Source organism: Megalops cyprinoides, chromosome 19 (assembly GCF_013368585.1).
Source record: "Megalops cyprinoides isolate fMegCyp1 chromosome 19, fMegCyp1.pri, whole genome shotgun sequence".
Taxonomy (NCBI): domain Eukaryota; kingdom Metazoa; phylum Chordata; class Actinopteri; order Elopiformes; family Megalopidae; genus Megalops; species Megalops cyprinoides.
This window is the reverse complement of record NC_050601.1, coordinates 2,143,894-2,170,816: the sequence shown is the minus strand read 5'-3', so window position 1 is coordinate 2,170,816 and position 26,923 is coordinate 2,143,894. Positions and strand designations below refer to the sequence as shown.

General features: G+C 42.9%; 1 protein-coding gene across 1 annotated transcript; it reads right to left on the bottom strand.

Moving 5' to 3' along the window:
* Positions 1–6,120: 6,120 nt before the first annotated feature.
* On the bottom strand, positions 6,121–16,044 carry LOC118794499 (immunoglobulin lambda-1 light chain-like). Its single transcript, XM_036552762.1, has 6 exons — positions 16,005–16,044; positions 15,556–15,881; positions 12,097–12,133; positions 10,716–11,031; positions 7,031–7,179; positions 6,121–6,155 (listed from the first exon to the last, which is right to left on the bottom strand). Exons 1-6 carry the CDS (start codon positions 16,042–16,044, stop codon positions 6,121–6,123), a joined length of 903 nt encoding a protein of 300 aa, XP_036408655.1.
* Between the last annotated feature and the right edge of the window lie 10,879 nt (positions 16,045–26,923).

Below are 26,923 nucleotides of genomic sequence, written 5' to 3'. Positions count from 1 at the left end.
ACTGGGACACCTGACACATCAAGCAGTGTCTGAGAATTAGCACCGGTGTTCGTGCTCATCTGGGACCAAGTGAAGGGGGCAGAGAGTGTTTAGCAAAGGCGGTGAGTCGAGTCATGACATGACATGTCCCAACAAATGCTACCCTGAGTTTAATTTTAAACACCTCTGTTTTGGCTGTCAATAGATCCAATCTGCCCCTAAGCATTTGTTCGATTGTATTTGTCTTAAACTAGAGCCAATCTGGTTGTGTGAAATGAAAACACTGAAAACAATGAAGAAATGGAAAAGTTTCAATCCGACAAAACGACTGGAACGGTAACCAGCGTGTGAGCAGGTTAACTGATGAGATTTTTTCATCATTAAAAAATCACTACTATTATCATTATCGCAAAAATTATTTAGAATCACATGGTTTTGATTTGGATTATAGTGACGTAATATATTATTTCCCTTCTCTGTGGCCTTATGTAATGCCTTGTAATGTCCTAATTATATTTTTACGAGGGATCGGCGCGCCTTACCGCCGCTGCAGTCGCGAAAACATACGCTGTACGCCTCGCTTATCTCCAAAAGAGCCGGCGCCAAGCTAGTGCTGGCTCTGCTCGACTGGCCGCAGATGCGCTCCAGACGATGACAGCGGGCCGGAGGAATGCGGCGCTGGAGCTGCGCTGCTACATCAAACACTTCCATTGGAGCCGCGCCCTGCGGCAACGTGAGCGAACGCCTCGCTTCAGGTCAGCGCCGGAGAGAAATGCGTTCGCCGTCCCGCAGGGAGTGTTTGCGGTCACGCCTGCCGTGGGAGGCGCTCCGCAGAAATCAGCGCGTCAACGGCCACTTCCTACCAGGGTGCAGTGGGCTCACGGGTGAATAATGCCCGACCCGAACGCAGTCTTGCCATAGGGTGGACCGTGTTTTTGACTTTACAATGCATTCTTAATGGAGATGTCATTTCCGGAACTGGAAACAATGTGCCGCAAAGGGGTTTCCTTTTTTTCTTAAATGAAATGGATATTGATAAATAGTGATAAACGTGCAATGCAAAGGTCTGAGTACACATCAGGTTTTTCCATCAAGACACTGTCGTGTCTATCAGCGTCACATGTGTGAAACGTTTTTATGCAAATACCTCCCATTTCCCTGACGTATTTAATGGACTCAGGTGAAGACTGCCGTTATGTTCCCTCGCGCAGCATTCCCGGCAGTTTCTGCAGAGGACACTGATCTATTCCAAATCATATGGCACTGCGTGCATCTTGCACATTATTTATCTCCCAATATACAGCCCAAACGTGCTGAAAGTGAGATCATTGTTACTGTCTGAGTCGACCTTAGGGATGCAACTGAGAAAGGTTGAAAGGTCACTGACAGGGTGCATTGCTATCCTGGAACTACCACCATTGTGTCAGTGTGATTCTCTGGGCAGAGCTGGTCCTGTGTGTGTGTGTGTGTGTGTGTGTGTGTGTGTGTGCATATCTGCATGTCTGCGTGTGCATGCATGTCTACATGTCTGCACGTCTGCATGTGTGTGCGTGTATGTGCATGTGTGTGTATGTTTGTCTACATATCTGTGTGTGTGCGTGTGTATATGTGTGTGTGTCTTTTGGAGTGGGGATGAGGAGGTGGTTCCCAGATTCAGCACTGGACCTGGGAAACACACACCCCTTTGGAGAGGGTCCACTGCAACGTGTGTGTGTGTGTGTGTGCGCGTGCACGCGCCTATGTATTTCTCTGTGCTTGTAAGTGTGTGTATGCGTGTGTGGGGGGGGTGGGATTTCGGGAGACAGTCTTATAAGCAGGCTGCTCGGGGCATGTTTTGTCAGTGTTTTAGTGCTACAGGATTAGTGGAGAGTGTGTGTCACTCCAAATCTGTGGGAAAACAACTCAACATCAGGCACAAGTCAGGTATTTATACCTTTTAGTTCCTGTTATACTACTAACTACAGTATAGCAATATGGTACGCAAGGTTTCGAGTAAAGCTGAAAAGTGCCTTTTCATGTTTGCATTTAGTGAATAAGCAGCTGGTTTTGCTAAAAATGTGTATCTGTAATCCTGATCATAACGCTCATTTTAATCTGATGTTATTGGTGTTAGCATACGAACTATGTTATGAATTATGTATAGTATTCTTTTCATCAGCTTCCATAAACATTTGCCTTTCGCAGTTTGAAAATGTTGACATACTCTTGTCATTGCTAAGCAGAAAGCTAATTCATTTGTTTAGATTTTACTATATTGGATAAAATCTGTTTGATTTATTACTTGAGGATTACAGCCTGGTTATTTGAGAATCATATGATGACTAATTTGCATGTGTGTGTTTCACTTGGCATATATGATGAGAGCTTAAAGACTTACCTTGAGAAGCAGGCAGAGCTGGTCTATTACAGTGTCAGCGTGACTGTCAGTCTAACCTTTAAGATGGTGATGATGATGAGGAGGAGGGTGATGAAGACGCTCCTGGCCCTGCTCTGTCTGGTCGCTCTGTGTGTTGGGCAGAAGAAGCGGAGACAGCAGTCACTAGAGTGGGACCACAGAGTTCCCGGTGAATCTCTCCCCCCCCCCCCTCCCTCCCCCCCTCTACTCTTGCTGTTCTGTCTCACTTTCCCTATCTTTCTCTCTCTCTCTCTCTCTCTTTTCTTCAATATATTTTCAATATTAACCTCCTTTCTATCCATACATTCTCTAATAACCCATATGATTTTATGTTTCAGCAGCCTTTTTTAAAATTGCATAGAGTTATATTGCTTTTATTTTGGCTATGATTGTGGTCTACTGTATACAAAATTTGTTCTTTACTTATTCTTGTATTTACTTTATTTCATTTGGATACAAACTATGGACAAAGGCCAGTCTAGGCTTCATTTGTTTTTACAGAAAGTCCACACATGGCTGATCTTGTTGCAGTTGAAGAATTGATAAAAAATATTTTTTTGCTGCTGACACAGTCTCTGAAGTGTGTAATAGGACAATCGAACAACCAAAAAAATCATTATCATTACAAAAGATTAGACCATTGTATAATATTAGCAATATGATATCTATGATATGATGCTATATATTATTAAATAATTAACATGAAAAATACACACTGTCAGTAGTCTGGTGAAATATTTTACACGCAGACGTATGGATGTATTGTAATGTAATGTAGTGTTTTGGTATGTCAGACATGCATGCCTATATCAGTGTGTATTGAGTGTGCAGAGTAAGGCAGCTCATTAAGTTTAGCTGGTATCGGTGTTTGGTTGCCCTGCAGTGGAAAAGATGAACACTAGAGGGTGCTCCAACCTCACCCAGGTGCTGGACAACTGGAAATTTGCCATCATGACCCAGGTGAAGGAGCTTCTGCTCAATGACCACAGCGTAGTCCTGCCAGAATATGGGAGGTGGGTGAGACGTGTGTGTGTTTGTGTGTGTGTTTATGTGTGTGTGTCTGTGAATATCACTGCGAGTGTCTCTATGCATGTGTGTATCTGTTCATGCGTGTGTGTTTTTCACTTACATATGTGAGTGTGAAAGATAGTTTGTGTGTATGTGTGAGCAATTTAGACTGGGAGAGTGTGTGTACACATGTGTGAGAACATGCGTGAGTGTGTGTGTGTGTGTGTGTGTCCATGTTGGATATGGCTGGCCCACCTTTTTTGTGTCAGTATGTGTGAATGTTTGTGTGTTTGAGTGACCTAGCTTGCTTGGGTCTGTAGCTGTGTAAATGAATACCTGCAGCTTGCATTGTTAATATTTCAGTTGCTCGCCACTCTTCTCTCTGGGTCTGACAGCTGGCCAGAAAGTTTCATGAGCTGAGATCAGTGGCTCCAGCTATCCATGTGTGATGGAGCTCATTGGTCCAGAGTAGCTCTTAACGAAAGTGACATCATTTCCTGGAGGGAGGCCGAGGTTGTTGTAATCTCTTGTACTGGACAGCGGAGAGTTCAGCTGGGGCAGACTGCATGCTTTCTCTAAGGGAGGAACACAGTGTGCTGGGCTCGCGTTTGAGCTGAATTTAAAAAGCCTGTTTCACTTCCAACGTGGGGCCCTGTGGGAGCGCAAGCACAGAGAAACCTGCTGCAACACAAAAAACTTCACTCCCCCCAAAGATGGCATGATGAGGCTGTCGGATCATGTCTGTTCCTGTCCAGCGAGCTTGCGCCATATCGACCGCATTCTGCTGTCCAATCTACTCATTGTGTCTCCGTGGTTCCGGTGAGCCATGTCCTCCCTCCTGGCCCTTCCTGTGGGCTCGGAGGTTAACAATTTCTGCCAGGTTACTATGTGAGCAAATGTAGGGAGCTGAAAACATGTGTGAAATAGGTCTCCTTTAAGTGCTGAGACAGAGGTGTGTGTGTGTGATGTCACAGTAAAGACCCCTCCCACTGTTTGCACTCTGCCCAGCAGGTCATAAACAGTAGGCTGCTTGGTGTACATGAGAATGGCTTTGCAAGAAAAAACACTTTTTTCCACTCCTGTGCTGCTAGAAAAACTTGTTCTATGGCCATCAAATGATAACAGTTTTTGCTGGCTACACAGGTTAGCTGTGACAGATCCAAACGCAGGAGCGTGTTTCTTTTCTGTCCAGGAACGGTGCCTTCTCGTCTCTGTTGTGTTTTGGGGGGGGGGGGGGGGGGGGTTAGTGTAGCATAGTGGTAAGGAGCAGGGCTCGTAAGCAAAAGGTTGCCGATTTGATTCCCCATTGGGGCACTGCTGTTACACCCTTAGGCAAGGTACTTAGCCCAGAATTGCTTCAGTAAACATCCAGCTGTATAAATGGGTAACATGTAAAAAAAAAAACTGTAAGCTATGTTAGCCGCTCTGGATAAGAGCATCTGCTAAATGACAGTAATGTAATGTAATGCATCTCTGATATGCCCAGAGTTGTCATGTGGAGGGCAGTTCCCACCTCCTGACTGATCCCTGGTGTTTCCCTGCTGATCCGCCTCCAGGATCCAGCCCCTGTCAGACGCCCTGGGAGAGCTCTACAAGGAGTTTGATGCCCTGAAGGGTCGTCTGGGGGAGCTCACCACCAAGTTCGAAGGGGTGGAGACCTTCACAGACGAGATCCGGGCAGGCAAGGTCCACGGGCCGCCGAGGGAAGAACGCCTAGCACCGCCTCGCCAGGAGAGCCCCGCCCTGCCGCCCGCGGGGGGCCTCAAACAGTGGCGCAGGAACCGGATCATGGTTCGAAGAATCAACCGGCCAGGGGGTCCCAAATAAGCGGGGCCTTCCCCTCTCTCCTCATCCTCGCTGTCCCTTTCTCCCCCATCTCTCTCTCTCTCTCTCTCTCTTTCTCCAAATCCTCAAGCCTCATATCTCTTCCCTCTGCCCCTTTCAGTCCTCCCCTCCCGCCTCTCCATCGCTGACGAGAACATCATGTTCACAAACACCCACGGCTTGCAGCAGAACCTTCCTGGCATCAGTGAAACAGGACAATAGCCCACTCAAACTGATGCTGTCTCCTGCTTGTTGTGCTGGACTGCTGTCTTCTCTGTGTTTCTACCATTAGTCCCACAGCGACGGCAGACATTGCATGTGTGCAACCTTGTTGTAAATATTTTCTCTTTCGCCCCCTATTTGAAATCACGGTACAGTCATTATTTTGTAATTGTGTGTTGCCTTTATTTTTAAATTCCTCTATTTTAATTCTTGCCAGCTCCCACGCCAAGTCATAACACTTCACTGATCCTCCTCGGTCTGTTTTGAGCATGTTCAGCTGTGTGTATGTTAAACAATGTGACGTCATTCGCTCGGAAAACATTTCAGGGCATCTGGGCTCGTGAATAACAATGTACTGCGTCTTTCGGCCAATAGATGGCAGCATAGCACACAGAGCACACGGGTTAATTTAATAAATCTAACCAAAACCGTTAAACTTCAGACAATGTAGGCTAAATGCTGCGTATGTGCAAATTTATTTACTACATTATTTTTAAAACATTTTTCAATAATCATTACAGCATGGGAAAACATTGGATCAAGTGAAAGGACCTTGGCGTGGGTATAAGCATTTCGTGGACCGAGGCAATGCGTTTTTAGAGAGAACTATAAAAGAAATACACCCTATTCTGGAAACCTGTTTTTCATCCCCTTTGGTACAGGTGTGCGAGTGCTGAGGTTACATGCCAATCTTAGATGCCGTCGTCAAAGAGTCCGTGCAGGCGGTCTAATTCACAAAGTCAAACATTCCCAGGGAGCAAATTTACACACACACACACACACACAATGCACTTCTTAAGAGCTTTTGTCTTCCGTCGAAAGGCTTTTCAGCCTTTTTCTGTGCTACGGCTGCTACTGATAAAGAAGTAGATGAATAAGCGGCATCCCATAATTTTAATAGATTAATTTAATACATTGTATGGGAAATAAAAAATCACACAATATGCCATTTTACTCTTTGTGATTTGATTTATGAATATTCTGAGGTCGCTCTTATATTTCTTTGGGTGCAAACAATTTGAAAACGTCGTTTCTTTTCTGTAACATTTCCATCCACCAAGCGCACCTGCCCCGGTTATAAAATAGCAGGGTCCGTATATGTAAAGGCCAATTCTGGGTTCTGAAGCGAGAAACAAAAAGGGAAATAAATCTCACTTTGATGATTTTACATTTAATTTTAAAACAGGAAAATGGGTTGGTTATTAGCCTATATTCTTAATGTTTGCTGCTGATGCCAAAATCGAGAAAACTTCCCCTTCAGAACCCAAAAACTGATACTTTAGTCTTCTTTTGGGTCCAGCGCAAACGCACACACACACAATCACAGAAACGTTTTAATGATGAAAGCACTTTAATGCTTTTTATTTTTATTATTAACAAGACACATGCATTTCGGGTGTGTATTTTGCAGGTTCGAAGCGTATTTTTCATAAATGTATGCTGGAAGCAAGCCTGTTCAATGCACATGGCACCGTCACCACATTCTGCAGTCAGACTTTTTGATACTTTTCTCAGAGTTTTGTAAGCCGTGAGAAACTTTGCAAGCAAAGACGTGGTTGCTGATCCATTCGGAGGGACTGACGGTTAAGAGGCTGCTCACACCGAAGGATTTATCAGTTTTCTGTTCGGGGGAGCTGGTGAAAACCCCGTCGGTGACGGGATTCCCGTCCGATGTCCAGCTGACATCAGCCAAACCCACAGACATCTGCGCCAGGCACACCAGCGTGGCTTTGTCTGTCTTCAGCTCCTCGCTGGATGGAGGGAGGAGAGTGAGGGAAGGCGCAGGAAGGGGGCATTCTGAAAAAGGGAAATAAATTAATAATTCCATTATATTTCAACCCGACACCTAACCGAGAAAGAGAGATTAATTACATTAATTATATTATTTGGAATGTATTTGCAATGTACAACAGTACTTGGCATTTACAACATTTGCCCTTTACAAACACTGAAAACACTGTCACACTGTGAAAACAGTGTAAACAGCCGAACTGAAATCGTTAGAGAACGGAGGAAAAACAGCACAACCAAACAAACATCGCCATGTGAACTGAAACCTAACTTTACATTAAAAAACGATACCGATAGTCAGGCCTTTTCCTGAGAGAGTTAATTGTGCAAAACTATTTTCTCAAATAAATTAGTCAGCCCTTCGTCTAGGCTACTTGATAATTAATTTCAGAGTTAGGCTACACATTCACGCATTTTACGCTGTAGTATGACAGATCGGTAATTCTTAAAATGCTCAAAAAAAAACTAAAATGTTCAACTTGGAAATGTAGCAACAACGAAATAAACGGATTTCTTATTTAACAGAGAGTATAACGTAATCATATAAATTGCTTTAGGCCTATAGGAGTTGTCTTTAAGTAATAGGAAACGACACTGTATTTTTTTTTATAAAAGATGTAAGATTGAATTTATTAACGAGAATATTTTAATGGTCGAATAGGCATACAACCACCGTTTAATTCTGAGACTGTTCAAGTTTACGAGTTTGTTGAAGCAGGAAACATTTACGTCCAAAATAATTATTGGAGCGGACGACAAACTGCATTTGCTAAATCCATGTAAACAGGTAAAATTAGAATAATAGCCGAATATATCAAAGTAACAGCACAGTAATTATGGTACAGTAAATAAAAGAGGAAAAATGGAAAGGTACTCATCAGTAACAATCAGCTTGGTGCCTTGGCCAAATACCACGGTGATACAGTTGATATTCACCCCCGTACAAAAACTCCAGCTCAGTTTCAGCACAGCAAGGGGGAACTGAAACACACTGTGGACCCCTCACTGACCTCTCTCTGCAACAGACCTGCAATTCGCTCACAGAATCCCCACTAACTTCTGTACAGTATAACTGTAATTCACTCACAGAATCCCCACTAACATCTGCACAGTATAACTGTAATTCACTCACAGAATCCCCACTAACCTCTGCACAGTACAACTGTAATTCACTCACAGAATCCCCTCTAACCTCTACACAGTATAACTGTAATTCACTCACAGAATCCTCTATAGAGCCTTTGAGGTTTCAGATTAAAATGCAATTTCTCCATGATTCAGCCAAACAAATTTGTGACCCCAGTTGACAGTGAGAAACTCCATAGAAAACTAGTACAGATCCTCCGGGTTCCACTGTCTCCCCCTAGAGTCCATAGCATTCGAGGGCTAAGAACGAGGATCCCATAGAACGGGTCAATGCCACACACTTCCTGTGTTCACACACTGCTTCATACGACTGTTCATAACATCTTGATCTGAAAAGGTGAACTTCATATTACAGAAATTCTTTCATTTTTCTGCCCCAACAACCCTTCCCCACACAAGCCTCCGCAGTTCCACCTGAGAGGACGAATCAGCCTCCACAGTGACAGCTCAGCTACAGTGTTACACCTGCTACTCCACCCACACTCCCACTCTCCACTGCTGCAGGATAACCTCCACACAACATTCTCATAACGTTGCATTGATGTTTGCTACAGTGGCATAGGTGTATTTCATTTAATGACTAATGCTTCTCCCAGTACTTGTAGCTCTGAAAACAGGCAGCTGTGTCATTGTTTTGCTGTCTATCAATGTGAAAATATTACATTAATGATACATCACTGTAATCAGAGCCTTGTACCTCTGGTAGTGGCTGCTCTTCACAGCTGCTGCCGTGTCACCAGAGAACATTTGCATGAAATGACTTTGGCTGCAGTCATGCGATAACAGGAAGAATCAGCTTTAGGTGCATAAACTTGTAATGTTATGCTGATGTTGCTAAAATGTTGCAGCAACATTGTATGCAGTCTGGTTCTCCTCTTCCCCACACCTGCAGGTCTGAAAGCAGACAGGGGGCTGTCCCTCCCAGTTCTGAAAGAGCTAAAATCACTCCCTCATTTGCATGTTGCTATAAATAAAGTGTTTTCAAGCAGCAGGTGCGTTTCAGTGTCAGAAGTGGACTTGACTCTGTCTCCCTCTACAGGATCAGCAAGGGCTTTCACGGCAGGGCCTGTAAGCACAAAGGCAATTAAACAGCGCCCTCTACGTCTGAGAAAGTTCTCCTGCAGCTGCTGTTAAAAATAGTAGTAGAAGTTGCTCTAACGTTATGGTAACATTGTGAGCTGGGTTGGTGTTTGATTGTGTCCTGAGTCTCTTTTTCTCACAAACATCCTCTCTTTGCTTGATCTTCAAACTGGATGACTTTTATTACTCAATTTCAAGGCTTACAACCTTACTCACTTTATTAAAACAGAAATATTCACTGGAAAATTGTCATTTTTTAATTGGTTGATATATTCATATCTTCAGAACAATCATGATTCTTATTTTCCGTAAGCAATGGGGATGGAGCCATGAACCAACATTTATTGGTAATGTGAACTTTGAGAATTTAAATAATGTCATGCTAAATATACATCCTTATCCAGCACACCTTAGATATTTCACACTGTCCTTTTTATAGCTGGATACTTGCTCATTTGGGTTCAGCATTTTACTGAAAGGTACAACAGCTACACATTAATGAACAAAAGAAGATTGAACAAAAGAAGAAAAGATTGAACAAAAGAAGGTAAAGCATTTTGCTGAAAGACACAGCAGCAATGCTTTACCTGGGAACTGAACCTGCAACTTCTCAGCTACAACCCCAGAATACACTGCAGCGCTCTGTGATCCCGTAAAACAGCTTTTACACAAGAGAGCAGCACTGCATACAACTGCTACATGAGTGGGGAATGTATTTATTTTTATCATTAATTAGAATAATGATGCTTTATACATCACTAATATGTGGGGCTAATTCTAGATGTGTAACTTTACGCTATCTGAAGATGAAATTATTTTGTAAATCGGGTTACTCTGTCCTGTTGAGGAAATTGCCATATCTACCCTCAACACAGCCAATGAGACATATTTTATATTAAAGTAAATATTATAAAACGTGTTCATTAAGTCACTGCCTTTAGTCCCCATTTTCTATCTTAACCACTCTTGGATATACGCACACACACACAAAGAAACATTTCCATTTAATGACATGCCCTTTATTAAATCTCTACACAAGCCAAGCAAGGAACATAAACACAACTTCTGTACACGATTAGGCAAAATTCCGTAGAAGTTAACCATAAAAGCGACTTTACGTAGTTTAAGGATGGTTAAAATGATTAGGCGTATATGTTTCCTCTGCAAAAGTAAAGGTAGCCTATTGCCGGTAGAAACGTATTGCTGAAAACAAAACCATGCTGGAATTAATAGACTTTTGAATGCACATCTGTCGGTAAGCAACATTTACGCAACGCAATCAGACTTTTTAATGCGTGCTTCCGAGGCTTGTGAGCCGTGAGAAACTTTGCAAGAAAAGACGCGGTCGCTTCCCCATTCGGAGGGACTGACGGTTAAGAAGCTGCTCACACCGAAGGATTTGTCGGTTTTCTGTTCGGGGGAGCTGGTGAAAACCCCGTCGGTGACGGGATTCCCGTCCGATGTCCAGCTGACATCAGCCAAACCCACAGACATCTGCGCCAGGCACACCAGCGTGGCTTTGTCTGTCTTCAGCTCCTCGCTGGATGGAGGGAGGAGAGTGAGGGAAGGCGCAGGAAGAGAAGAGTCTGAAAAAGAACAACAATAAATTAACAGCTGAACAAGATTAGCAATTCATCATGAACAAGATTAGCATTCAATTATGAAATATAGGCTGTCTATATGGTGTACAACGCATTTAAAACAAAATTTGCCGTTTTATATTATATTAGAGCATTATGAATACATTAAAGCGTAACTTAACGAACTGAAATTGTCGGAGAAGAACAATATAAGCAAACGTTATAATAATGATAGGCCTAATTGAAACCTGTCTTCAAATGACGCTGCATGAAGAATAAAGGAATTAACACTGGCTTGCGGTCGTCAACAAATTTAATTTTTGTATTTTACTTTGTATCAAACTTTTTGGAAACTCATTGACGTTCTCTTTTTTTAACTCCATTTACGTTCACATTCATTCCAGCACTGCAGCAGAAAATGTGCACGATTACAAAGCGGCTGCAGCGTCGTTGTTCATTCTTTTAATTAAGCAAAAATGAACACTCTGCTTCAATTAATCTGTCAGTTCTTCCTCCACTTGATAATTACTTTCAGGTTTGGCCTTGAGTCTTTTTAGGTTAAACTGTGGCAAATCGATAAGTATTAAAAAGGTAGTAAAGTTTTTTTTTTTTTACAAAGTAAAGTGTGTCGCAAAAAAAAGCATATCAGTTTTTTTTTCGTATTTTCCGCAGTTTTAATACACTTTTATACGAGTCACGTTAGAGTAATACAATATCACTTTCTTCTTCAACAATATTTTAGAACTGACTTGATGTTGACTTGATTAAGTGAACTATTTTAAATCTCAGAGAAGCAAAAAAAAACACAGTTTTATCACAGCACATTTCATTCAAATTAGACTTCTCAACTTTTCAAATCGTTTAAGAATGAAATTTGCGCCACGTTATCTTCAAATCGGCATTGGGGGAGCAGCAGGGAATGTTTATTTCAAGAGTAATTGTTCAGGATTATGAAAAACTGCATTTGTTAAATCAGTTAAAGCAGTGCAAACAGATTAGAATGACAGATGTATCACACTAACAACACATTAACTGCAGTAGAGAACATTAAAGAAATGGAAAGAGACTCACCAGTGACAATCAGCTTGGTTCCTTGGCCGAATACCACAGTGATGCAGTTGATATTCACCCCCATACAAAAACTCCAGCTCAGTTTCAGCACAGCAAGGGGGAACTGAAACACACTGTGGACCCCTCACTGACCTCTCTCTGCAACAGACCTGCAATTCGCTCACAGAATCCCCACTAACCCCTGCACAGTATGACTGTAATTCACTCACAGAATCCCCTCGAACCTCTGTACGGTATATCTGTAATTCACTCACAGAATCCTCACTAACCTCTGTACGGTTTCACTGTAATTCACTAACAGAATCCTCTAAAGATCCAGATTCAAATGCATGATTCAGTATTGCATGAATCACATTCTGTCTGATCCAGTTTGGAGCTTTCAGTGTGAATAGAGATTTGAGCTCATTTGGGATCCAAGATGTCAGTGAGAATGTCCATAGAGTCCCACTTCATATTCTCCTGCTGCCGTTGTCTCTCTGCACAGATGATGGAGATAGAGAGTAACGGTGAAGTTCCTGACGTGATGATGATGATGATGATGATGATGATGATGATGATTATCATTATCATCATCATCATCATCATCATCATCATCGTCATCATCATCATCATCATCATCATTCTAACACATTGGCTGTATCATACCATCTTGATTTAAAGAGATAGATTTACCATTTCAGACATTCTCTCATTTTTCTGTTCCAACAGTCATTTCTGAACATTCCTGTGAAACTCCACAGTGACAGCTCTACCTGAGAGGAGTCTGGATGAAATTACCTGCATTTTCAGTCATATGATGTCATTTCATGGACTGTATGTTTATATGGATGAGTAGAGGGAGAGACTACAAACTTTCCACCAAGATTAGCCAGAAAAATGAAGTTGGTGATTTCATTTCAGTGTGTCTGTGACAAAATCTGTATTCACCCAGTTTCACAACATTTTAGACAACATTTCTCACTTGGAAACATCAATGATTGCATACTTTATAATCCCTTCTGACCACAAAAGGAGGTAATTGGCTGAGAGGAACCCTAGTGGTGATGGTTCAGAGAGGGATGATGTCACATTTAGGGTATGAATTTCTGTCCTTTCTGCAGCAGCTCTAAAGCAGAAGTGAAGCACAGAGGTTTTTGTCATGGTGTGAATCACTGTGGTACAGCTGCACTTGCTGAGCTGTCCCATGTGTGGCAGTAATACACTGCTGAGTCTCCCGCCTCCACATTGCTGATTATTAACTGATAGTCAGTGCTAGAGGGGGCTCTGGAGGTAAGGAACGTAAATAATTATACTGTTGTAATTGTACCAGCGATAATCTCATAATGACATAGCTGAAACATCGTAGTTCATCTTCAGTAAATTCCATTCTTCTCTGAGCGTGAAGTTCTTTACTTTCTGAAGCAGTGTAAAAGCAGAAGTGAAGCACAGAGGTTTTTGTCATGGTGTGAATCACTGTGATACATTCTCTTTAGCAGAGCTGTCCCATGTTTCACAGTAATACACTGCTAAGTCTCCTACCTCCACATTGCTGATTATCAACCGATAATCTGATGTGGTCTGATGGTTTGATGTGAAGCGGGTGGAGGAGAAACCAGCTCCATAGGTGGGAGAGCTCCAAGAATGGTAGAATTGCAGCACAAACTGAGGAACTCCACCTGAAACTTGCTTATACCACCGAGCTGAGTAACCGGTCACTGTCCCGAGGTTACAGTCCATAGTGGCCGTCCCTCCTTTACTCACTGTCAGAACAGGAGGCTTCTGTGTCACCACTGTCACTCCACTGACACCTGGGAAATAAGATATATGAAAAAATTCAGTTAAATGGCTTAAAATTATACTAATCAAAAAGTTTTTAAACTTGCACCAAGGATTATTTCTTACATGAGAACACAGTGATGAGAGTGCAGAGGGTCCCCAGCATGTTGGCAGTGTGTGGTGTGAACGGCCCTTACTGTCCAGCTGAGAGATGAGCAGGGTTGGAGTGTGAGGAGAGGAGAGGCTGCAGGACCCAGCTATAAGGGGCCGGTCAGGGAGATGGAGGGGGAGGAGCTTCTGCAACTCAGCCAATCACAGCTGATCACAGTTGATTTTTATGTAGAAGCAGACCTGGGTATGTTAAACTCCACATCGGCAGGAGAGACACATTTTGTCAAAGAACATAAAGAATTTGCAATCTTTAATGTATTGTGAATATTTTAGCTGTTTTTGAAGTTCCCTGGTTGCACTATGACTGATTGTGCAGCCAGCTAAGAAACTTGCATCACAAATGCTTTTTACATGCATGTACTGCTCATTTATTAATTGGATAGGGGGGGGGGGGATTAATTTCAGTATAATTTTGCTAGTGTCATTGAATCAGCAGCAATCAAGTAACTCATCCGTATTCAGTATTAATGTATGATTAAGTAGGTATAAATATATTAATCTATAGCCAAAATGAAAGCTTATTGGTTTAAACGGTTGATTGTGAAAAACATCTGTTTCTTATTATCAAACAAACATCTAGAAATTATGTGAGACCATATGCTTTGAGACCACCCAAAAAAATGGAAAAAAGGACAGAAATCAAGTCCCCAACAAAGGAAGAGAAATAAGAACAGGAAGCCACCGTGTGTGTCTTTCCTGCTCTGTAAGGAGGTACAGATGATGGCACTGGAATTTCAGAAGAAGCAGAAGTTCACATTTGATGAGCAAATGCAGCATTAAGTAGTTAATACTCTGTTTTTCAAGAAAACCAGTTCATGTGTAACTTTCCATTAATTAAGTTGGGTTGTCACAACATTTTCATTCAAAGAAAAGACTTTCTTTCAGTAGAAACCAGCTGTAGTGTCTATTGGCCATCATTGTGAAATACTTGTGTTTCTTAGGATAATCAAAAAGACATCTAGAAATTCTGAGACCATATACTGTGACAACACCCCCCAAAATGGAAAAAAGGCCAGAAACTTCCAAACAAACGAAGAGAAATAAGAACATAAATCCACCATGTGTGTCCTTCCTGCACTGTAAGGAGAGACAGATGATGGCACTGGAATTTCAGAAGAAGCAGAAGTTCACATATGATAAGCAAATGGAGTATTAAGTATTTATCACACTGTTTTTCAAGAAAACCAGTTCATGAGTAACTTTCCTTTGATAAAGGAGGTTTGTCACAATATTTTCATTCAAAGAAAAGACTTTGTTTCAATAGAAACCAGCTGTAGTGTGTGCTGGCCTATCAGCTAATGCTCTATCAGAAGAGTAATCTGATGGCCTGATGTGCTGATTGTGGAATTTCTGCAGTTTTAATGGTGAAAGAAGCTTCTGTTTAAGCAGCATTGTGCTGCTGACATGGCCGACAGATCCTGGTTCCGCTTGGGTGAGTTCACATCCTGCTCAAAGTATGAAGCTCTGAAGCAGCTTTAAAGCAGAAGTGAAGCACAGAGGTTTTTGTCATGGTGTGAATCACTGTGATACATTCTCTTTAGCAGTGCTGTCCCATGTTTGACAGTAATACACTGCTGAGTCTCCCACCTCCACATTGCTAATTACAAACTTATAGTCTGATTTACTCTGGTGAGTGGCTGTGAAGCGGGTGGAGGAGAATCCAGCTCCATAGTCTTTTGGAGCGCTCCAGTCATGACGGTAACGGAGCACAAACTGAGGAACTCCTCCTGGAACCTGCTTATACCAGCGAGATGATTGATCAGTCACTGTCCCGAGGTTACAGTCCATAGTGGCCGTCCCTCCTTTGCTCACTGTCAGAACAGGAGGCTTCTGTGTCACCACTATAACTCCACTGACACCTGGGAAATTAGTTCACATGACAGAGGCATATTTTATGAAAAAAGTTCATGACATATGTTGCATGTGAAATTAATAATACAAATAATGTATAGAAATAAAAACCATTAACAGTGATGTCTTACATGAGAGCGCAGTGATGAGAATGCAGAGGGTCCCCAGCATGTTGTCAGTGTGTGGTGTGAACGGCCCTTACTGTCCAGCTGAGAGATGAGCAGGGTTGGAGTGTGAGGAGAGGAGAGGCTGCAGGAACCAGCTATAAGGGGCCGGTCAGGGAGATGGAGGGGGAGGAGCTTCTGCATTCAGCCAATCACAACTGTTTCCTGTCATCTTTATGAAAAAATTCCCTCACTACACATATGTTGATACAGAATTCCAACCTATCAGGCTTTAATAGGGATACACAAATAACAGATAACACATATGGTAATCTAATGGTCCTTCTAAGGATGACGGGAACAACCTCATGGGCAGGACAGATTAATGACACAATAGGACCAGAGGAGTCTCTGGTAGAGGGACCAAACAGGGAAGTTTACAGGGCGTGGAAGGGGTGGAGACATTACAGACAATCAGAGACAAAACAACCTTACTGGTGTGGCAGTCTGAGTAAAGGACTGTGGGCTGTATAATGCATTTGAGTGTTTCACAAGATGTTTAACGGCCCTTACTGTCCAGCTGAGAGATGAGCAGGGTTGGAGTGTGAGGAGAGGAGAGGCTGCAGGAACCAGCTATAAGGGGCCGGTCAGGGAGATGGAGGGGGAGGAGCCTCTGCACTCAGCCAATCACAACTGTTTCCTGTCATCTTTATGTAAAAATTCCATCACTACACATATGTTGATACAGAATTCCAACCTATCAGGCTTTAATAGGGATACACAAATAACAGATAACACATTTAGTAACCTAATGGTCTCTCCTAGTATGACCAGAACAACCTCATGGGCAGGAAAGATTCATGACACATCTGACCAGAGGTGCCTCTGGCAGAGAGACCAAACAGAGAAGTTTAAAGGGAGTGGATGGAGTGGAGACATTACAGACAATCAGAGACTGGACAACCTTACTGGTGTGGCAATCTGAGTAAAGGGCTGTGGACTGTGTTTGGGTGTTTCTAAAGGTGCTGAATGTATCGGGAATTTACAGTCAATTACATGAGCAAAGCTACGTACTGCTCCTGCATAATTTTGACTGATATCAGTCAGAGAACAGGGAGTAAAATAGTGATGTCAGAGTGTAAAGTGACAGGGAGAAAAGGCAAGGAGACACAGGTGACACGTGAAACAAGTGAACGGCCAGGTGAATGTATACAGTATGAGTCTGGGATGGGTGTTTAAATGAGAGGGGAAATGATGCATTTGGACAGTGAACACCTGCAGTCACATCATCCCAGGGGTCCTCACATCACAGACTCTTTCATTGGATCATGGATACAGTGGCTATTGTGTAAGAGGGCACTTGATGGCCTGTAGCTCCTAATATCCTGCTCTCTAGAAACTTGTGTGATGGCCTGATTGGCTGGTTGTCCTGACTGTTCTTTGATGCTTACAGCTCTCTGCAGTTTTAATGGTGACAGAACCTTCTGTTTAAGCACCATTGTGTTGCTGACATGGCCGACAGATCCTGGTTCAGCTTGGGTGAGTTCGCATCCTGCTCAAAGTATGAAGCTCTGAAGCAGCTTTAAAGCAGAAGTGAAGCACAGAGGTTTTTGTCATGGTGTGAATCACTGTGATACATTCTCTTTAGCAGTGCTGTCCCATGTTTGACAGTAATACACTGCTGAGTCTCCCACCTCCACATTGCTAATTACAAACTTATAGTCTGATTTACTCTGGTGAGTGGCTGTGAAGCGGGTGGAGGAGAATCCAGCTCCATAGTCTTTTGGAGCGCTCCAGTCATGACGGTAACGGAGCACAAACTGAGGAACTCCTCCTGGAACCTGCTTATACCAGCGAGATGATTGATCAGTCACTGTCCCGAGGTTACAGTCCATAGTGGCCGTCCCTCCTTTGCTCACTGTCAGAACAGGAGGCTTCTGTGTCACCACTATAACTCCACTGACACCTGGGAAATTAGTTCACATGACAGAGGCATATTTTATGAAAAAAGTTCATGACATATGTTGCATGTGAAATGAATAATACAAATAATGTATAGAAATAAAAACCATTAACAGTGATGTCTTACATGAGAGTGCAGTGATGAGAGTGCAGAGGGTCCCCAGCATGTTGTCAGTGTGTGGTGTGAACGGCCCTTACTGTCCAGCTGAGAGATGAGCAGGGTTGGAGTGTGAGGAGAGCAGAGGCTGCAGGACCCAGCTATAAGGGGCCGGTCAGGGAGATGGAGGGGGAGGAGCCTCTGCAACTCTGCCAATCACAGCTGGCCAGGATTCTACCCACTTTAAATGACTCGTAAATTTGGTCTTTTTGATAAATGACTTCTTTATTTGATTTGATTTCTTTATTTTTCATCTTTACACATCCCACTGTTTTTTTTTATGGAGCATACATTTTCACTTTGCTTTTCCCTAAAACAGTTTGACATTGCTCACATGTACTTCCTTAGGTCATTTGGTGTCATATTGATTTTTTGGTGTGAGAATTTCAATATTGTTCATTAAAAATATGAGTCCTACAGTATAGAGAGTTTCAATATTCAATTTGAAATTAAGTGTCAAATCAAGAAAATGTACTTGCAGGCGTTGTGATTCATGGGTCTGGCTGATACCTGCAAGTTTAGGCCTTTCTAAGATAAAAGTAACTTCGGAAAAAAAAATGTAAAGGTTTGTTGAATTTAGAGAACTGTATGTGTTTCAGTAGATTCCATCTGTATCATGTGCGCCCTGACTGACTGGTGAGAGGCTTGTGTTCTTTGGGAAATGGATAGAAAAGAGGTGTCATCCTTCTTGTAAAACTTTGTGATTTTGGGGGTCACTTAGTTTAGTACATACCATGAGAAAGTGAATACTGTGATTTGTACCTACATTGAATTGATATGACACTCGGACTTGTTGTACATCCTTAATATTGGCGCTGGTAGGGATTTGATATCTCAATCAGTCTATCGCAAAAAGTAACGCATTGTGGGCTGAATGTATTGTCCCATGTCTTGTCACTCTTTGACCCTTAACAGTGCACTCTCCATAGAAATATAACATATTAGGGAAACATATAAAGAAGACTTCTGGATAATTGCTGTTTAAGTGCTTTTGTTGTAAAATCATCTTTAACAAAGGAGCGTCTCCCACTGATCTCTATAGAACCAGGGGTTACACTGTTATGTTTTTGGTTCTGTATCTTGCTAATCAGAGATCTTGCAGTCAAACTGTTTGCATGTATATGTTTTTTTTATATTGCATGCTGTTGATGGTGGAAGATGAATCATCTGCTGCTGACATGGTTAACGGATGATGGCTCAGCTTCACTAAATGCAGATTCTCAAAGTGCCCCTTTGTCTAAAGCAGCTATAAAGCAGAAGTGAAGTATAGAGGTTTTTGTCATGGTGTGAATCACTGTGATACGTACCCACTTACAGAGCTGTCCCATGTCTTACAGTAGTACACTGCTGAGTCTACCTCCTCCAAATGTTTAATTATCAACTGATACTCTGATTTGGTCTGACGGTTTGATGTGAAGCGGCTGGAGGAGAAACCAGCTCCATAGGTGGGAGAGCTGACAGAGTGGTAGTCATACAGCACAAACTGAGGAACTCCACCTGGAATCTGCTTGTACCAGCGAACAGCGTCAACTGTCCCAAGGTTACAGTCCATAGTGGCCGTCCCTCCTTTACTCACTGTCAGAACAGGAGGCTTTTGTCTCACTACTATCACTGCAGTGACACCTGGGAAATAAAAAAAAATCACGTAAAAATATTTTGTTGTGCTCGGACAGACTCGCAGTTAATCCCCACAGTACTTGTTACATTCTTACATGAGAGCGCAGTGATGAGAGTGCAGAGGGTCCCCAGCATGTTGGCAGTGTGTGGTGTGAACGGCCCTTACTGTCCAGCTGAGAGATGAGCAGGGTTGGAGTGTGAGGAGAGGAGAGGCTGCAGGACCCAGCTATAAGGGGCCGGTCAGGGAGATGGAGGGGGAGGAGCTTCTGCAACTCAGCCAATCACAGCTGATCACAGTTGATTTTTATGTAGAAGCAGACCTGGGTATGTTAAACTCCACATCGGCAGGAGAGACACATTTTGTCAAAGAACATAAAGAATTTGCAATCTTTAATGTATTGTGAATATTTTAGCTGTTTTTGAAGTTCCCTGGTTGCACTATGACTGATTGTGCAGCCAGCTAAGAAACTTGCATCACAAATGCTTTTTACATGCATGTACTGCTCATTTATTAATTGGATAGGGGGGGGGGGGGATTAATTTCAGTATAATTTTGCTAGTGTCATTGAATCAGCAGCAATCAAGTAACTCATCCGTATTCAGTATTAATGTATGATTAAGTAGGTATAAATATATTAATCTATAGCCAAAATGAAAGCTTATTGGTTTAAAACGGTTGATTGTGAAAAACATCTGTTTCTTATTATCAAACAAACATCTAGAAATTATGTGAGACCATATGCTTTGAGACCACCCAAAAAAATGGAAAAAAGGACAGAAATCAAGTCCCCAACAAAGGAAGAGAAATAAGAACAGGAAGCCACCGTGTGTGTCTTTCCTGCTCTGTAAGGAGGTACAGATGATGGCACTGGAATTTCAGAAGAAGCAGAAGTTCACATTTGATGAGCAAATGCAGCATTAAGTAGTTAATACTCTGTTTTTCAAGAAAACCAGTTCATGTGTAACTTTCCATTAATTAAGTTGGGTTGTCACAACATTTTCATTCAAAGAAAAGACTTTCTTTCAGTAGAAACCAGCTGTAGTGTCTATTGGCCATCATTGTGAAATACTTGTGTTTCTTAGGATAATCAAAAAGACATCTAGAAATTCTGAGACCATATACTGTGACAACACCCCCCAAAATGGAAAAAAGGCCAGAAACTTCCAAACAAACGAAGAGAAATAAGAACATAAATCCACCATGTGTGTCCTTCCTGCACTGTAAGGAGAGACAGATGATGGCACTGGAATTTCAGAAGAAGCAGAAGTTCACATATGATAAGCAAATGGAGTATTAAGTATTTATCACACTGTTTTTCAAGAAAACCAGTTCATGAGTAACTTTCCTTTGATAAAGGAGGTTTGTCACAATATTTTCATTCAAAGAAAAGACTTTGTTTCAGTAGAAACCAGCTGTAGTGTGTGCTGGCCTATCAGCTGATGCTCTATCAGAAGAGTAATCTGATGGCCTGATGTGCTGATTGTGGAATTTCTGCAGTTTTAATGGTGAAAGAAGCTTCTGTTTAAGCAGCATTGTGCTGCTGACATGGCCGACAGATCCTGGTTCCGCTTGGGTGAGTTCACATCCTGCTCAAAGTATGAAGCTCTGAAGCAGCTTTAAAGCAGAAGTGAAGCACAGAGGTTTTTGTCATGGTGTGAATCACTGTGATACATTCTCTTTAGCAGTGCTGTCCCATGTTTGACAGTAATACACTGCTGAGTCTCCCACCTCCACATTGCTAATTACAAACTTATAGTCTGATTTACTCTGGTGAGTGGCTGTGAAGCGGGTGGAGGAGAATCCAGCTCCATAGTCTTTTGGAGCGCTCCAGTCATGACGGTAACGGAGCACAAACTGAGGAACTCCACCTGGAACCTGCTTATACCAGCGAGATGATTGATCAGTCACTGTCCCGAGGTTACAGTCCATAGTGGCCGTCCCTCCTTTGCTCACTGTCAGAACAGGAGGCTTCTGTGTCACCACTATAACTCCACTGACACCTGGGAAATTAGTTCACATGACAGAGGCATATTTTATGAAAAAAGTTCATGACATATGTTGCATGTGAAATTAATAATACAAATAATGTATAGAAATAAAAACCATTAACAGTGATGTCTTACATGAGAGTGCAGTGATGAGAGTGCAGAGGGTCCCCAGCATGTTGTCAGTGTGTGGTGTGAACGGCCCTTACTGTCCAGCTGAGAGATGAGCAGGGTTGGAGTGTGAGGAGAGGAGAGGCTGCAGGAACCAGCTATAAGGGGCCGGTCAGGGAGATGGAGGGGGAGGAGCTTCTGCATTCAGCCAATCACAACTGTTTCCTGTCATCTTTATGAAAAAATTCCCTCACTACACATATGTTGATACAGAATTCCAACCTATCAGGCTTTAATAGGGATACACAAATAACAGATAACACATATGGTAATCTAATGGTCCTTCTAAGGATGACGGGAACAACCTCATGGGCAGGACAGATTAATGACACAATAGGACCAGAGGAGTCTCTGGTAGAGGGACCAAACAGGGAAGTTTACAGGGCGTGGAAGGGGTGGAGACATTACAGACAATCAGAGACAAAACAACCTTACTGGTGTGGCAGTCTGAGTAAAGGACTGTGGGCTGTATAATGCATTTGAGTGTTTCACAAGATGTTTAACGGCCCTTACTGTCCAGCTGAGAGATGAGCAGGGTTGGAGTGTGAGGAGAGGAGAGGCTGCAGGACCCAGCTATAAGGGGCCGGTCAGGGAGATGGAGGGGGAGGAGCCTCTGCACTCAGCCAATCACAGTTGGTCCCTGCAGGCCTTTTTTTTAAAAATCAGACCAGTATGAACAAAGCTCATTTTCCCTTTCAGTCATGGAACTAGCCTCCCATCATATCTGTCTGATTCACTGCATTCCCCAAATTGCTGAAAGTGAAAACATTGTGTCCTTACTTCTACAGCTAATGTCAGTGCTGCCAGCGTCATCAATGCTGGTATTTCAATGCTGGCAAAGCTACGTACTGCTCGTGCGTAACTTTGATATCAGTCAGCAGAGGGGGTGTAAAATAGTGATGTCAGAGTGTAAAGTGACAGGGAGAGAAGGCAAGGAGACACAGGTGACACATGAAACAAATGAACAGCCAGGTGAATGTATACAGTATGAGTCTGGGGTGGGTGTTTAAATGAGTGGGGAAATGGTGCATTTGGACAGTGAACACCTGCAGTCACATCATCCCAGGGGTCCTCTCTAAACAGACTCTCTCATTGGATCATGGATACAGTGGCGATTGTGCATGAGGTTGCTTGGTGACCTGTAGCTCCTAATATCCTGCTCTCTAGAAAGTGTCGTATGATGGCCTGATTGGCTGATTGTCCTGACTGTTCTTTGATGCTTACAGCTCTCTGCAGTTTTAATGGTGAAAGAATCTTCTGTTTAAGCACCATTGTGTTGCTGGCATGGCCGACAGATCCTGGTTCAGCTTGGGTGAGTTCACATCCTGCTCAAAGTATGAAGCTCTGAAGCAGCTTTAAAGCAGAAGTGAAGCACAGAGGTTTTTGTCACGGTGTGAATCACTGTGATACAAACTGATCTGCAGTTTTGTCTCGTGTGCTACAGTAATAAATTGCTGAGTCTGTCACCTCCATATTGCTAATAATTAACTGGCAGTCAAAATTAGTCTGACATTTGGAAGTGAAGCGACTGGAGGAGAAACCAGATCCATAGCCTGGAGAGCCCCAAGTTATGTGGTGACCTAATACATACTGAGCAACTCCTCCTGGAACCTGCTTGTACCACCGAGCAGTATTATCAACCGTCCCGAGGTTACAGTCCATAGTGGCCGTCCCTCCTTTACTCACTGTCAGAACAGGAGGCTTCTGTGTCACCACTGTCACTCCACTGACACCTGGGGAAAAGTTATGTGAGAAAAACAAGTTAAATGGTTTAAATCATCTTTATCAAATGTTTGTTAAAATTAGATCAACAAATAATTCATACATGAGAGCGCCGTGATGAGAGTGCAGAGGGTCCCCAGCATGTTGTCAGTGTGTGGTGTGAACGGCCCTTACTGTCCAGCTGAGAGATGAGCAGGGTTGGAGTGTGAGGAGAGGAGAGGCTGCAGGACCCAGCTATAAGGGGCCGGTCAGGGAGATGGAGGGGGAGGAGCCTGTGCACTCAGCCAATCAGAACTGATTCCTGCAGTATTAATGTAACCAAACTACAGAACATCGCTACACATCTGCATTAAGCACTGAATATTTGTCTCACAGAAACTGCTCATGTCACAAAGCTGCTTTCTTGGTGAAAAACGAAGAATTTCTTTGACTCCCTTGTTATGGATTTAACATCAGCATGTTGTGTGGCATAGCTATAATAACTTCTAATGACAAATAAATTGGATAAATTATTAAAATAAATGTAGTGACACAACAACTGAATGGTAGTTTTCTGTTAAAAATCTACACTGTATTGTTTTACTGTAATGGCTGTCATGGTGGAGGTTCCAGAGAGTTAGTGCTTTTCACAGTTCAGGACTGTAGTTGTTACTGAACAACTTTGCTGTTGAGATGAAACAAATCACTGGACATAGAACATTTTCAAGATGGAAGGAAAACACCTCTGGTCCAAAGACAAGCCTGGCAAGAGATTCCTGGAGGAGAGTGGAAGAGGAACCAGGAATAAAGAGCAGAGCATAAACATGAAAGCTAGCGAACAAGATTATCCATCAGTTTGCAGCTGGTTTCAGAGACTGTTAGGTTGCTGGAAGGGTGGCAGCTGGTGGGAAATGTGCTCTGGCAGGCTTTGAGGAGGCCTGCCCCCTAGTGGCTGGAGCAGGAGTGTCATGGGTCTCCTGATCCAACGATGGCCTGGGATACTGATACAAGGGGGTGAATCAGGATTGGTAGCAGGCTGGGTACTGTCTGCAGCAGAGAGGGAAGGAAGGGGGGTTTAGAGAGAGAGAAAGAGGGAGCAGGGATTAGCAGTGGTCAAAATAGGAGGGCCAGGCCATGGGGCCCTATGACACTGTGTAGACTCAGCAGAAATAAACTACAGCAGCATATAAAACAGGTGAGGAGGAAAGTTAGGAAACAACATTCTAGATGATGATGTCACGTTGTTTATTGTTCATATGTCCATGTCATAACTTTCTGTTTATGAAATGACTTCCATGGTTGAGAGGCTCTGGTTCATCTTCAGTAAATGCACATCCTGCTCAAAGCATGAAGGTTTCTCTGGTCTAAACTCACTTTAAAGCAGAAGTGAAGCACAGAGGTTTTTGTCATGGTGTGAATCACTGTGATACCCACTCACTTACAGAGCTATCCCATGTGCTACAGTAATACACTGCTGAGTCTCCCACCTCCATATTAGAAATTATTAACTGACAGTCAGAATCAGTCTGACATTTTGATGTGAAATGACTGGTTGAGACACCAGCTCCATAGCCTGGAGAACGATCTCTCATTCTGTAGTTGTAATATAGAATAAACTGAGGAACTCCACCAAGAATCTGTTTATACCAGAGAGCAGAATAATTAATCACAGTCCCGAGGTTACAGTCCATAGTGGCCGTCCCTCCTTTACTCACTGTCAGAACAGGAGGCTTCTGTGTCACCACTGTCACTCCACTGACACCTGGGAAATAATTTACATGAGGGAGGGACATTTCATAAATCTGGAAAAATTAGTTCACTTATTATCTGCATTTAAAACAACTAATACAAGTGAAGTATTGGATTATCACCAACTAATAATAATGCCTTACATGAGAGCGCAGTGATGAGAGTGCAGAGGGTCCCCAGCATGTTGGCAGTGTGTGGTGTGAACGGCCCTTACTGTCCAGCTGAGAGATGAGCAGGGTTGGAGTGTGAGGAGAGGAGAGGCTGCAGGACCCAGCTATAAGGGGCTGGTCAGGGAGACGGAGGGGGAGGAGCCTCTGCATTCAGCCAATCACAACTGTTTCCTGTCATCTTTATGTAAAAATTCGCTCACTACACATATGTTGATACAGAATTCCAACCTATCAGGCTTTAATAGGGATACACAAATAACAGATAACACATTCAGTAACCTAATGGTTTCTCCCAGTATGACCAGAACAACCTCATTGGCAGGAAAGATTCATGACACATCTGACCAGAGGTGCCTCTGGCAGAGGGACCAAACAGAGAAGTTTAAAGGGAGTGAATGGAGTGGAGACATTACAGACAATCAGAGACTGGACAACCTTACTGATGTGGCAATCTGAGTAAAGGGCAGTGCACTGTGTTTGGGTGTTTCTAAAGGTGCTGAATGTATCGGGAATTTACAGTCAAATACATGAGCAAAGCTACGTACTGCTCGTGCATAATTTTGACTGATGTCAGTCAGAGAACAGTGAGTAAAATAGTGATGTCAGAGTGTAAAGTGACAGGGAGAGAAGGCAAGGAGACACAGGTGACACATGAAACAAATGAACGGCCAGGTGAATGTATACAGTATGAGTCTGGGGTGGTTGTTTAAATGAGTGAGGAAATGGTGCATTTGGACAGTGAACACACCTGCAGTCACATCATCCCAGGGGTCCTCTCTAAACAGACTCTCTCATTGGATCACGGATACTGCGGCTATTGTATATGAGGCTGCTTGGTGGTCTCCAGCTCCTAATATCTTGCTATCTAGAAACTTGTGTGATGGCCTGATTGGCTGGTTGTCCTGACTGTTCTTTGATGCTTACAGCTCTCTGCAGTTTTAATGGTGACAGAAGCTTCTGTTTAAGCACCATTGTGTTGCTGGCATGGCCGACAGATCCTGGTTCAGCTTGGGTGAGTTCACATCCTGCTCAAAGTATGAAGCTCTGAAGCAGCTTTAAAGCAGAAGTGAAGCACAGAGGTTTTTGTCATGGTGTGAATCACTGTGATACGTACTCTTTTACAGAGGTGTCCCATGTCTTACAGTAATACACTGCTGAGTCTCCCACCTCCATACTGCTAATTATTAACTGATAATCTGTTAGAGTCTGAAGTTTGGATGTGAAGCGGTCAGAGGAGAATCCAGGTCCATACTTTGGAGAACTCCATTCATGATAGAAATTTAATATAAGCAGAGGAGCAGAACCTGGAACCTGTTTGTACCAACGTGGACCATCTTTTGATGTTCCGAGGTTACAGTCCATAGTGGCCGTCCCTCCTTTACTCACTGCCAGAACAGGAGGCTTCTGTGTCACCACTGTCACTCCACTGACAC

Coding starts and splice junctions, on each gene's coding strand:
- LOC118794499 (XM_036552762.1), bottom strand. CDS start 16,044: ATGCTGGGGACCCTCTGCATTCTCATCACTGCGCTCTCAT. Junction 15,882..16,004: donor TCTCATCACTGCGCTCTCAT/GTAAGACATCAC, acceptor CTAATTTCCCAG/GTGTCAGTGGAGTTATAGTG. Junction 12,134..15,555: donor GGGACAGCACTGCTAAAGAG/AATGTATCACAG, acceptor AACTGCATCACT/GTGGTATTCGGCCAAGGAAC.